Genomic DNA, 14,276 nt, shown 5'->3' with positions numbered 1-14,276 from the left:
GCTGTTATATCCTTGAGTAGACTTTGTAGGTTTTTTGTTTTCCCTTTGTCTTCTGGGGCACTAAAAATTATTTGGTCACTTTATGGTGTTCAATGTGTCATGTAGGCTTTATTTTTTAAATGCTTTTTTTCTGGGTTATTTGAAAATACCTGTCTTCAAGTCATGAAATTCTTTCTTCTCCTTGATCTGTTCTGTTATTGAAACTTTGAAATGTGGTTTGTACTTCATTTAATGAATTCTTCAGTTTCTGTTTGGTGCTTTTTTATATGTATTTGTTTCGTAAAGTTCTCATTGAGAGCTGGAGTTGTTTTTCTGATTGCTTCATATTTTCTGTTTTCTCTTTATCTCTCAGTGAACTTCTTTAATATTATTTTGAATTATTTTTCTTGGATTTCATAGATTTCTTTTTGATTGTAATGTTTCATTGGAGAATTACTGTATTTCTTTGGAGTGCCATATTTCCTTGCTTTTTTATGTTTCTTGTGTCCTTATGTTGGTTATCTGTGCATCTGTTGTAACAGATGTTTCTTCTAATTTTTTGAATTTACTTTTGTAGGAGAGGACTTTTTCCTGAAGATGTATGTGTTGTGTTGGTTAGGTAGGGCCCTTCAGTTTTGATTCTGGGAATGTGCAGTATTATGGTTGCTGTATGATTTCTTTGGCTATAAACAGCATCAGTGGTATCTGTGATTTCCTCAGTGGCTTCGGGTGTGGTTGTTAGTGGATGCTGTAGTGAAATTTTGCTAGGGACTGGGTTGCCAGGTGGGCCTGTCCCTGGTTCTTAGTGGTGGCAGCAGCAAGTGGGCCTGTTTCTGGGCACCAGGGTGGCATTGGCACTGCTGTTAGCAGGTCCATGCAGACCAATTATTGGACCTTTCGGTGGCTTGTTCAGGTGCAGATAGTGGCGGTAATGAGCCAGGCAGGTAGACAGGTTCTTGGGTCCTGGGAAATGGGCATGTCTTGGGTGATGGCAGTAGTACTGGCAGAACAAACCTCTGACTCCTAAGTGGTTTGCACAGGTGTTCACAGTATCAGTGATGGGCTGGGTGGGCCACCCCTCAGACCCACAGGTGGCATGTGTGGGTGCCAGCTATGGTAGTAGTAGCAGCAGGCTGGGTGGGCATGACCTCAGGCCCATGAGAGGAATGTTCAGGTGCCAACAATAGTGGACTGAGCTGACGATGGTACCCAGGCTCCTGCACAGTGTGCTTGGGTACTGAAGTTTGGGGATGGACAGACCTAGACTCAGGTTCCCTGGTGGTACATTCACCCGCTGGCTGTGGTAGGCAGTGGTGAGGTTATCTCCAGGCCCAAGGCAAAATGTTTGGGTGGGGCTGGTATCCACTGCAGCCCTGCTACTGGATTGCTTTTAGTGGCTTTAGCTGTATGCAGTGGGCTGGGGACTGCACACTTTGCTTGTACTTCAGCCTGGCAGTGCCACCTCCCAGTGGCTGCTGTGGGCGGGGGTTTGTCCTTGGGACATGTGAAAATACACCTGGGATTTGCTGCTTTTCTTATGCTTATTGTCAGCAGGGTTTTTGCCAATGGTTTATGCTTCAGCCTTGGTGGTAGCAACCATTCCCCAGTGGCTATGGGCAGGGAATATCAGTGGGGCTTCAGAAATGTGGAGATGCAGGGGCTGTTGGGCTCCCTGGCAGGATACAGTCTGGTGGGGCTGGAATCTTAATGTGATACCTTCCTGAAGCTGCTTAGGGCTCAAAGGCTATGTAGGACCCAGTATGAGCTTCCTCTCTGGAGCAGTGCCTTCATGCATTCTCCAGGCAGCTCCCCATGTTAGTCTTGAGATTTGAGAGGGTCTAGGGGCTTTCCTCTAGCTAGGATGCAGGAGTCTGCAGTGGGAATGTTGGCCATTGGGGGTCACTCACTTACCATTTTCCTGCACTGGGGAGCTTCTCCATGCTCCCAGCCAGTTCTGGCTAACCAGGCTACCTTGTTTTCTTCTCAGTCCTTGCATTAGGATGGTATTTCCAGTCATTTCTTTATTAAATTCCAGTGTTCTCTCTTAGATGACATATTTTATGTGTGATTATCTACTCACTATTGTGGTTCTTCATTGTGGAGGAGGTGAGTACCAGGTGTTTCTAGTCAGCTATCTTGAACACCACCTGCAAATTTTTGGTGGACATAACATTTTCATTCCTCTGGGGTCATAGAAGTGGAATTGCTGAGTCTAATGGAAACTGCATTTAACTTTTAAAGAATTGCCACTGTTTTCTAAAGTTGCTGTACCACTTTGCATTCCCACTAGCGGTATTTGAGGGTCGATTCCTCTACAGCCTTGGTGACAATCGTTATTACCTGTCTTTAAAAAATGGTTGCCATCCTAGTGGTTTTGAAGTAGTACCTCCTCATGGTTTTAATTTGCATTTCTCTGATGAACTAATGAGGTTGAGTATCTTTTCATGTGCTTTTTGTCGATTGTGTATCTTCTTTGAAAGAAGATAGAAGAGCCAGGCGCGGTGGCTCACGCCTGTAATCCCAGCACTTATGGGAGGCCGAGGTGGGCGGATCACGAGATGAAGAGATTGAGACCATCCTGGTCAACATGGTGAAACCCCGTCTCTACTAAAAATACAAAAATTAGCTGGGCGTGGTGGTGCCTGTCTGTAATCCCGGTTTGGGAGGCTGAGGCAGGAGAATTGCTTGAACCCAGGAGGCGGAGGTTGCAGCGAGCCGAGATTGTGCCATTGCACTCCAGCCTGGGTAACAAGAGCGAAACTCTGTCTCAAAAAAAAAGAAGATAGAAGATAGAAAGATTTGTGTATCTTCTTTGAAAGGAGAAATCCTTTGACCGTGTTTTAATTGGGTTGCCATTTTACTGTTGAGTTAGAAAAGTTATTTATATATTTTAGATTTAAGTCCCTTTTCAGATATATAATTTGCAAATATGTGATTTGCAAATATTCTCACATTCTCTTAGTTATATTTTCACTTTATTAATAGTGTGTTTTGAAGCACAAAAGTTTGTACTTTTTATTGTCTCAATTTATCTATTTTTTTCTTTGATAGTGTACACTTTTTGTGTCAGGTCTAAGATACCATTACCTTATCAAAGGTCAACAAAATTCTCTCCAGCATTTTTTTCTAAGGGTTTTATTGTTTTACCTCTTACATTTAGTACTGTGATTCATTTTAAGTTGATTTTTGTACATAGTGTGAAGTAGAGTGCATCTTCATTCTTTTACATGTAGGTATCTAGTTGTCCCAGCCCGTTTCTTGAAGATACAATTCTTTCTGCCGTTCAATAGTGTTGACACCTTTGTTGAAAATTAATTGGTTGTTTTCTGGACTCTTAACTCTATTTTATCTATGTATCTATCTTTATGACAGAGATATCTTTATGTCAGTGCCACACTTTCTTAATTATTGTTGCTTGACAGTAGTTTTGATACATTTTTCATGCTTTTTTTTTTTTTTTTTTTTTTAACTGAAAATACAGGAGTGAATTTTGTTGACCTTTGATAAGGCAATGGTATCTTAGATGTGACACAAAAAGCATACACTATCAAAGAAAAAAATAGATAAATTGAGACAATAAAAAGTACAAACTTTTGTGCTTCAAAATACACTATTAATAAAGTGAAAGTATAACTAAGAGAATGTGAGAATATATTCTGTACAAAACATTTAATTTAAATATATATGCCATACAGGCATACCTGTTGTATTACACTTTGTAGATAGTGTTTTTTTTTTTTTTTTTTTGGAGATGGAGTTTTGCTCTTGTTGCCCAGGCTGGAGTGCAATGGCACAATCTTGGCTCACCGCAACCTCTGTCTCCTGGGTTCAAGCGATTCTCTTACCTCAGCCACCCAAGTAGCTGGGATTACAGGCATGTGCCACCATGCCTGGCTAATTTTTTGTATTTTTAGTAGAGACGGGGTTTCACCATGTTGGCCAGGAGATGGGTGGATCACAAGGTCAAGAGATAGTGTTGTTTTTTTTAAACTAGTTTAAGGTTTGTGGCAACCATGCATTGAGTAGGTTTTTCAGTACAATATTCCCAACAGTGTGTGCTCACCTGTTGTTTCTCTGCCACAGTTTGGTAATTCTCATAATATTTCAAACATGTTCATGATTATTATATCTGTTACAATCTGTGTTCAGTGATCTTTGATGTTATTATTATAATTATTTTGGTTCACCACAGACTGCACCCATATAAATGGCAAACTTAATTGGTAAATGTGCATGTTCTGACTGCTGCATTCAGTAGCCATTCCTCTCTTTCTTCTTTGGGCCTTGCTATTCCCTAAGATACAATAATATTGAAATTAGGCCAAATAACAAGCCTATGGTGGTCTCTGAGTATTCAAATGAAAGAAGAGTTGCATGTCTCTCATTTTAAATCAAAAGCTACTAATAATTTAAACTTCATGAGAGAGACATGTCAAAAGTTGAGATAGGCCAAAAACTAGACCTCTTGTGCCAAATAGCCAAGTTGTGAATGCAAAGGAAAAGTTTTTGAAGGAAATGTAAAATGCTACTTCAGAGAACATACAAATGATAGAAGTGAAGCTGCCTTATTGTTGATATGGATAAAGTTTTGGTGGTCTGGATAGAAGATCACACAAGCCACAACATTCCATTAAACGAAGCCTAATCCAGAGTAAGGCCCTGACTCTCTCCAGTTTTATGAAGCCTGAGAAAAGTGAGGAAGCTGCAGAAGAAAAGTTGGAAGCTAGCAGAAATTTGTTCTTAAGGCCCAAGGAAATAAGACATTTCCATAACATAAAAACGCAAGGTGACCCAGCAAGTGCTGATGTAGAAGTTGCAGCAAATTATCCAAAAGATCTAAGATAGTTAATGAAGGCGGCTACACAAAACCACAGATGTTCAGTGTGCACAAAACAGCCTTCTATTGGAAGAAGATGCCATGTAGGACTTTTGTAGCTCCAGAGGAAAAGTCAATGCCTGGCTTCAAACCTTCAAAGGACAGGACAGGCTGACACTCTTGTTAGGGGCTAATGCAACTGGTGACTGTAAGTTGAAGCCAGTGCTCATTTGCCATTCCAAAAATCCTAGGCTCTTAAGAGTATATGCTAAATCTATTCTGCCTTTGCCCTAGAAATGGAAAAACAAAGCCTAAGTGACAGCCACATCTGTTTACAGCCTGGTTTGCACTTTTGAGACCTACTGCTCAGAAAAATGTTTCTTTCATAATATTACTGCCTATTGACAATGTACCAAGTCACTCAAGAGCTCTTATGAAGATATACGAGGAAATTAATGTTGTTTTCATGCCTCCTACATCTCTTCTGCATGCCATGGATCAAGGAGTAATAATTTCAATTTTTAAGTATTATTTAAGAAATACATTTCACTGTCTATAGCTGCCATAGATAGTAATTCCTCTGATGGATTTGGAGAAAGTACACTGAAAACCTTCTGGAAAAGATTTACCATTCTTGATGCCAGTAAGAACATTTTTGATTCATGGTAGGGAACCAAAATAGCAATATGAACGGGAGTTTGGAAGAAGTTGATTCCAAACTTCATAGCTAACTTTGAACGGTTCAAGAGTTCAGTGCAGGGGATAACTACAGATGTGTGAGAAATATAATTAAAAGTGGAACCTGAAGATGTGACTGAATTGCTACAATCTCATGATCAATGTTGAATGAATGAGAAGTTCCTTCTTATGGAAGAGCACAAAATGTGGTGTTTTGAGATGGATTTTACTCCTAAAGAAGATACTGTGAATATTACTGAAATAACAACAAGGATTTCTAAGAGTAGATAAACTTACTTGGTAAAGCAATGGCAGTGTTTGAGAGGACTGACTCCAAATTTTTGAACAAAGTCCTACTGTGGGTAAAGTGCTATCAAACAGCATCGCATGCTACAGAGAAATCTTACATGAAAGGAAGAGTCAGCCCATGCAGCAAACATTATTGTTTTAATTGTGGCAGCCACCCCAGCCTTCAGCAGCCATCACCCTGGCCAGTCAGAATCCATCCATTTGGAGGCAAGACCCTCCCTCCACCAGCAAAAATATTGCATCTCCCTGAAGATTCAAATGATCATTAGCATTTTTTTAAGCAATAGGGTAATTTTAATTTAAGGTAGGTATGTACATTGTGTTTTAGACATAATGCTGTTGTACATATAATAGACTAAAGTATAGCATAAACATAACTTTTATATGCAGTGAGAAATGGAAACACTTTTATTACTGGCTTTATTTCAATACTTGCTTCATTGTAGAGAACCAAACCTGCAATATCTTTGAGGTATTTCTGTAAGTTATTTATGGGTTTTATATATCAGATTTGATTCTGACTCTCTTCTATCAACATGTTAATTCTCAAATTGCAAGGTTTTTTTCTGTAATATTGAAAACATAACATTTTATTAAGATAGATTGAGTTATAATGTGATATTTCTAAAACTGAGTAGAAAACACATTTGTTAAATAATGCGCACTCCAAAAATTTCATCTCTTTCTGCGTATATGTAGTACCCTCTCAGAACACTGTACCAGACATTGCTGTTATCTACAAAAATTATACATCTGTGAAATATTCAAAAAAGAGCTAAGTATTAAAGAGAAAGCAAAAGGAAGGATATATTTGTTATCTTAACCTTTAGTCACTTCACTTTCTCTTGAATACAAGTACTTTTTAGAATTACAATAAATTTTTAAGTCTCTTTAGCTGGGACTTCATAGTGAACTTCAAGCATTACCCTTTTTGTATTAAAAAAAAAATTAAAAACGGTTTCCAGAATTTACTCCTCCTCACATCAGTTTAAGATTCTTTGATGCTTGATTATTTAAAAGTATAGTGCATTCAGTGTTTAATTTTAAATCTAATGATTTATTAGCATTTAAGTAAAATAGTTTTTCATGTTTTAATGAAGTTGAAATATAGATTATGCTTACTTTATTTATAAAATACATTTGCTGTTTTGTGATAAAATTAAGATTACCAACAAGAAATTTTATATCTGGACTTGCTTTTGTCATAATTTGAATCCATGGATCTCTCTTTACAGTGTTAAAGAAGTGATGAATTTCTCGGGTAGCATAAGAAAGAAGTGGGAGAAGGAATCGCAGTATATTTAATCCTTCCATTGCAGACTTACTTTTTCCCCTACTCTTGCACACTAAATATCTTAGAGGCATTTTGGGAAACTACTGGTACAGATATCATTTCATTACATAAACTGTTTTATTGCATAACTTGAATATAGACCTACTAGACATCAAACAAGCAAAATAAGTGCTGTCTCTTTGGAGTTTAGCTTGAGGTTTCAGGGAACCAGCATATCAGTTTTCAGTAATTTTTTTTTTTTTACCATTATTCATTTTTCCTTGGAATAAATAAATCATTTATCTCATGTATAGGAAGAAAAAAAATCTCTTCTTCCTATTGATAGTGGAAGGATAATCATAGCAGTGATAATCTGATGTCATTTTATACCTAACAAGAGTAGATTATCTGTGACCCAGATAAAATAATTAGAAATTACTTTAACTTAAAAATAGTGGATTTCTAATCTCATTTTCAAAGTTAAAAGATTTCAACACAACCAGATGTTTCTGTTAAGTAGACTAATCTGAAGCCCAATTCAAAAGGATTACCTGTGATTATTTTTCAATTTAATTTTTAAAAGGATTTAAATATACATGTATATGCATTTTTACTGCAATTTATACTGAGATCAAAATGTTTTCAAGTCAGTTCTCTTCGAGGCATTCTTTTTTATTAAGGGGAACAGGTTAGTCAAATTATTTTTTAGACTTCAGGCTGTTTAGCCTGTTTTTTCTTCTTCTTCTTCTTTTTTTTTTTTTTTTTTTGCTGTTTCTGAATGAAGTGGATAGTGATGTTGTTATTAAAGTAATTGATGTTGTCTGAATTATTGAGCAGTACTTCACACGTAACCAACAATAATATCCATTCTGAGACCACCAATACTAATAGTGCTGAGTGATTGTATTCGTCATGTTTTCAGTCACTGGGCTTGGAGAGAGTTAATCAAGTAGTGCTGTAACAGCTGGTACAGCGCATTCTGGTTGAGGTTCTGACAGTGAGCTATTGTGTACCATGACACTGCTCTGACAGTTTATCTAAATTTTATATACAAGCATTTTTGTTTTCTAGGCTCTGTGGAGTTTATATAATAATGTAAGGTTTTGATGATGTCTCTGGAGCTTTTCTCAGTTGTGGTCAGGTTGGGGGTAGAGTGAGACAGATGTATTTAGTTGCAATTTTGTAAAAGACTAAATTCTCAAAAAAATAGTGATTTTTGCATTTGGTTTCACAGTTACTATTATTGGATTCTATTTGAATTACTAAATCTAGCTTAAATCAAAGCTTTTCAAATTAAGAGGAAAACATTTCCCCCATGAATACTGGCTCATATTGAACTGCAAAGTTAATGTTTACATAAATAAATACTGGCGAAATCACAAATGCAGGGGTGACAATTTTACCTAGGTTACTTTATGCAGTGAAAAGTGTCTTATGTTCAAAATGTTAAATCAGTTTAAAGGAGACTGTCTCTATCATTAGTAATCATTTTACTAATCAATTGTTGATTTACTTGCCTTTTAATCTATACACAGAAATGTAGTCCTGAAATTACTAATCCCTATAGTTAAATTTTGCCTGGTATTCTACCAAATCATTGTGAATTAACAGCATTCAGTACACTCTATAAAAATTAGGTTTCATCTACTCAACTCCAGGTCAGCATTGCAGACATGAAAATTATTGCTAATTATGCTGACCCTAGCTCATTTATACTTCTAATAAAGGGAACTCTCTATATCATTTTTATTTTCTTCTTTGAGTTTTTGCTTAATAGAAACAAAATAAATGTATTTCTAATAGCGTATTTCCAATTGTAATATATGAACGACTTTACAGCTTTTTTAAAACCTAGAAAAACTCTCTATATCATTTTTATTTTCTTCTTTGAGTTTTTACTTAATAGAAACAAAATAAATGTATTTCGAATAGCGTATTTCCAATTGTAATATTATATGAACGACTTTACAGCTTTTTTAAAACCTAGAAAGTTGATTAAAATTTAAAATGTCCCTGTTTTAAAACATGCTTTTAACATCATATAGTAAAATTGGGTATAATATTTTTTAGAATTTTGTATATGATAAAGAAGTTTATGGAAACTAGGTTCCCCCTTCCCAAAAATATTTGTTTAAATACTAAGTTACATTACATAATTGTATGAAATACTATTTTAAAAAAAGAATTATCAAAATGTATTGTGATAATTGTGATGTATGGAATGAATTAGACTACTCTTTATCATGCATATGTTCCTATTTATATTGCATAATTTCTCTCTGCTCAGTGTAATAAACTGCTTGGAAGTAGTTTTGATAAAATTAAAAGTAATTAAAAACATCTTTTTCTATAATTTTTTTCAGTAGGATAGTGCATTTACGTTTTCTTAAATCACTACTAATTGCTTGAGTGATTAAATAGATGCTTAAAACATATTGGTAAGGAAACTAAACATTTATCGATTTTCCTTTTACTTGCAATTTCCCCTAAATATTCATTTTATTATTTCTTGATCTGAATCTACACAAATATTTAATCTGAATTGCAGGAAGCAGTGAATCTTATATTTATGGTTTGCTTCTATTTTGTCACAATAATTTATGTACAATTTATTGATATATTATTATTCCCTGAATCTCAGCCAAAGGGGCATATTAAATGCCCATCTTATTTCTACTAATAACTAAAAATCTTATCAAAGTAAAACTTTGGTGTTAAAAATGTTAAGAGTAGTTAAATTTGAGTTTTGATTATAAACATAATTTTTCAGCTGTTCCAAATATTCTAATTAGTGCAAGACTTATTTATAGAAAACATTATTGTGTATAATTTTTCTTGCTGGCTTCCTTTCTATATTCCTATATAATTATTTCTTGTATACTTGAATACTTTTACTAGACTATAAGCTCCATGATGCTAAGGACTGTCATAGTAGATACTTAGTACATTTTTGATAGATGGATAAATGAGTAAATAAATCATGGTTTATGTATTTAGGACTTGTTTTTCAACTGGATTATAAGCTCTTAGAGGACATGGAATTTTATATGTGTAGTCTCTTGTCCCTATTATTTTATTTTTAATTATAAAACCACTTGTTTCTTCAAACATAATTTTGAAAGTTACATTTTGAGGTAATTGAGATATTTATTTCCAAGCCCTCTCAGAAAGTAGGTAGTAGGCAATATCAGTAAAATCTAGGAGTCCCATTTATTTAGGAGTTATAAGGGGTTTTGACGTTATTAACTCATTTAATCCCCACAAAAACCTATGAATTAAGCATTATTATTTGGAAACTGAGGTCTAGAGTATTGGCAATTTTCTTTAGGTTATACAGTCAGAAAGTAGTGTGTTGAAGAGAAATGTAGGGATTATTTTGGAAAGAGATTTTCAGTGGCTACAAATGTAAGATCTGTTGCCTTCTCGCTTTTGTTCTATGATAGATGTGAACTTCAGATCCCTAATAAAAGAGGTAGCTGGTCTTTTGTTGGAAATGGGTGCTTAAAGAACAATTCATTTCAAATGAGGAAAGTAGTTCTGACTTAAAAGGAAGAGAGAGAGAGAGCTAAGATTAACAGGACATTTCCCTCTTTTGATTGAAAACAAAACTAAAAATAAGGAATCATGCTATTTCTGTTCATGTCCAGTTAGTTTAGTGCTGCAAATTTACATTAAGTTGACCATTTTGTACCATATATGCTGCTAAGTGCTATGGAAAAATTTAAATGAGCTACTGTTCAGAGGTGCTAAGAAGTGAAATGAATGTCTTTCTTAGAATTAAAAGAAATTAGTAACATATAAAGCAGGCAAATCTCTAAATGTGAAAAACTTACCTGAGTAGTGTTTTTAATCTTTAACTTTTAATTGATATATAATAATTATACATATTTATGAGGTACAATGTGATGTATATGTATACATAATAAGATATTTATACATAATATAATGATCAAATCAGTAATTAACTTACCCATCACCTCAAACATTTATCATGTCTTTGTGGTGAGAACATTCAAAATCCTCTCTTCAAGCTATTCTGAGATTTACAGTACATTCTTGTTGACTGTAATCACACTGCTGTACAAGAGAACACCACAATTTATTACTCCTTTCTAATTGTAACTTTGTACCCATTGACCATCCTCTTACACATCCTTCACTTCTTTCTACCCTCCCCAGTCTCTGCCAACTACTGTTCTATTCATACTTCTATGAGATCAACTTTCTTAAGATTCTCTATGTGAGTGAGAACAGTCAGTATTTGTCATTCTGTAACTGGCTTGTTTCATTTATCTATGTGATTGCAAATGATCATATTTCATTCTTTTTTATGGCCGATTAATATTCCATTATGTATATATATCTTATTTACTTTATCTACTCATCTGCTGTTAGATACAGATTGATTCCATGTCTTGGCTATTGTGAAGAGTGCTGTAATCAACATGGGAGTCTGACATACTGATTTTATTTCTTTGGATATGCAGTTGTCCCTCACTCTCCGTGGGGGATTGATTTCTGGACCCCACAGGGATATCAGAATCCACTTATGCTTCTGTTTCTTATGTAAAATGATATAATATTTGAATATGACCTATGGACATCTTCCCTTATGCTTTAAATCATCTCTAGATTATTTATAACCTAATACAATGTAAATACTATGCAAATAGTTGTTAAATATTATTTTTATTTGTATTATTATTGTTTTTAAAATTGTTTTTCTTAAAATATTTGTGATCCATGGTTGATTGAATCACAACTACAGAACCCACAAATATGGAGGGCTGACTGTGTACCCAGTACTGTAATTGCTAGATCATCTGATAGTTTTATTTTTAATTTTTTGAGGTGTCTCCATACTGTTTTTTATAATGGCTGTATGTATTTACATCTCCCCAAAAATGTGTAAGGGTTCCCTTTTGTCCACATCCTTGCCAACACTTACCATTTGCATTTTTTATAATAGCCATTCTAACTGGGTTGATGTGATTTCTCATTGTGGTTTTGATTTACATTTCTCTAATATCTAGCAGTGTTGAACATTTTCTCATATACCTGTTGGTCATTTGTATAATCTTTTCTCTATTTTAGAATCAGATTTTTCTTTTTTTGCTATTGTTTGAGTTTCTTATGTGTTCTGGGTATTAACCCCTTGTCAGATGTATAGTTGCAGAGATTTTCTTCCATTATTTAGGTTGATTTTTTACTGTATTTTTTTTTCTTTTCTAAGAGACAGGATTTTACTCCATCACCTAGGCTGGAGTGCAGTGGCATGATCATAGCTCACTGCAGTCTTGAACTTCTGGGCTCAAGCAAACCTCCCACCTCAGTCCATCCCCCAAGTAGCTAGGACTACAGGCACATGCCACCATGCCATGCCTGCTAATTTTTAAAGTTTTGTTTATTTGTTTGTTTGTTTTGTAGGTACAGGGTCTCACTATATGGCCTGGGTAGGTCTAGCTTCAAGCAATCCACCGAAGTCCTGGAATTACGGTCATGAGCGCCCACACCCAGCCACTCACTGCATTGTTTCCTTTGCTGTGCAGCTTTTTTTGTTTAACGTAATCTTATTTGTCTATTTTTGTTTTTGTTGCCTTTGCTTTTTATGTCTTATCTAAAAAATTCTTATCCAGGCAATGTCATAAAGCATTGTGATTTCTTCCAGTCGTTTCATAGGTTCGGTCTTACATTGAAGTTTTTGATCTGTTTTGAGTTCATTTTTAAAATATAGAATAATGTTTTAAACTAGGTTAAATCACCATAGAGTCATTAGGTAACTATATATAGCAGACTTAGAAGCATCAAGAAGATCTATAATAATAAAGAATGCAGGCAATAATTGAGGTTAGATTGAACTGTCTTTAAGGAGGCTAATGAAAAGTGTTCTTACTTTCATCAGGTCTGTAGTTTGGCAGGTCTAGAAACTCCATTTTGAGATTGTTTGCAGGGTTAAACAGGCCCAGAGGCAATGGCTCTTACTTCCAGACTCGAAAGAGATAGTCAAGATAGTCATATAACAGATTGTTTATTCCTGTATGTGCAGTTGTCAGGTGTGCCAAAGGACTCTTCAGCACATTCTTTTTCCTGTATAACAACATATGTGGCAAAGTGTTGCTTGGTGAGAATGAACTCAAAACAGGATGAGTTAGTTGGATGGATTGTATCTTCAAGCTGTCTATGCCAAGAGGACTGGGTTCTCAGGTCTGTTTACCAGGAAACCGCTGGTGATCAATTCTTGCTCTGTCCCACACCCACAACCTCCCATTTTTCTAACATCAGGCCAGTAGATATTTCTTTCTCCCTTTCTCTTAGAAACTTTTTCCCCCATTCCAGGTATAATCTTATTAGTTAGGGTACAGTTTTGTTTTAATAGTCAACATAATTTTTTAGACTAGACCTGAAAAATAAAAATAATTTCTTAGGTGAGATCACCCACCAGAAGATAAAATATTAGGTATAATAGGTAGGGCCTGTATTTCTATATGTCTTGCTGTTTCTAGTTCATTATTTTTTTAAAAACTTCCAGTTTTTAAAAGAATAAATTATTCTTAAATATCTCTTAGTTATATAGACTGATGAAAGTCTTAGATGTTTTGATCATTAGACTGTAATCAAGGCATAAATATTTCTCTATAAATGAAGTGTTCTCATAGACAACACATGTTGAAAATGTTATTCCTGGACAAGTGAATTTCTCTGGAATGCTTCGTTTTCCATATAATTAAGAACTTATACTTTGTATTTAAACTCCTTGAGGATAATAGTTATCATATCGGTCCTTTCATGATGGGCACTAACCATGTTGAGTCTTTAGTATTGAATGAAGTTATCTGCACCAAAATATTTTAATTATTTTCATGTTTTTTAAAATGCCAAACGTATATTAAACGTAATTTGACGTTTGAGGATAAAGTGGTTTTTTGTATTCTTGCTGGTAGTAACCCCTGTTCTCTTCTAGTTTGATGTTTCTGTCCTGCTTGTGGATGTGATAACTTAACTTGTATTGCCCTGGATATGTTACGTGTAAGCACCAGTGCAAAAACTTGACGACATGTTTGGTTGCTAAAATACAAATTATACTTATAACAGTATTCTGGATAGCAGCGTTTCAGAGAGATGAGCATTTGCCATTTCCAGAGGAAAAAAATAGCCATTGTGGCCAGCCTCACAAATCCTACTCTTAAAATAATGGTAAATATCACATTGTTTGAAAGAATA

At 35.0% G+C, this 14,276-nt stretch overlaps 1 protein-coding gene across 9 annotated transcripts in view; it reads left to right on the top strand.

The window, feature by feature from the left end:
* The window catches only part of ZDHHC21 (zDHHC palmitoyltransferase 21), a 143,948-nt gene that overhangs the window by 51,538 nt on the left and 78,134 nt on the right, over positions 1-14,276 (top strand). For 3 of the 9 annotated variants that reach the window (XM_074394850.1, XM_074394848.1, XM_074394849.1), the window contains one exon: positions 14,160-14,249. The exons of 4 other annotated variants lie outside the window; for them this stretch is intronic. In XM_074394850.1, coding sequence (XP_074250951.1) covers positions 14,160-14,249 — 90 coding nt within the window. 2 more of the 9 variants (XM_074394854.1, XM_074394855.1) reach the window with 2 other exon arrangements.

Source organism: Saimiri boliviensis, chromosome 2 (genome assembly GCF_048565385.1).
Source record: "Saimiri boliviensis isolate mSaiBol1 chromosome 2, mSaiBol1.pri, whole genome shotgun sequence".
In the NCBI taxonomy this organism is placed as follows: Eukaryota; Metazoa; Chordata; class Mammalia; order Primates; family Cebidae; genus Saimiri; species Saimiri boliviensis.
This window is presented reverse-complemented; position numbering and strand designations above follow the sequence as displayed.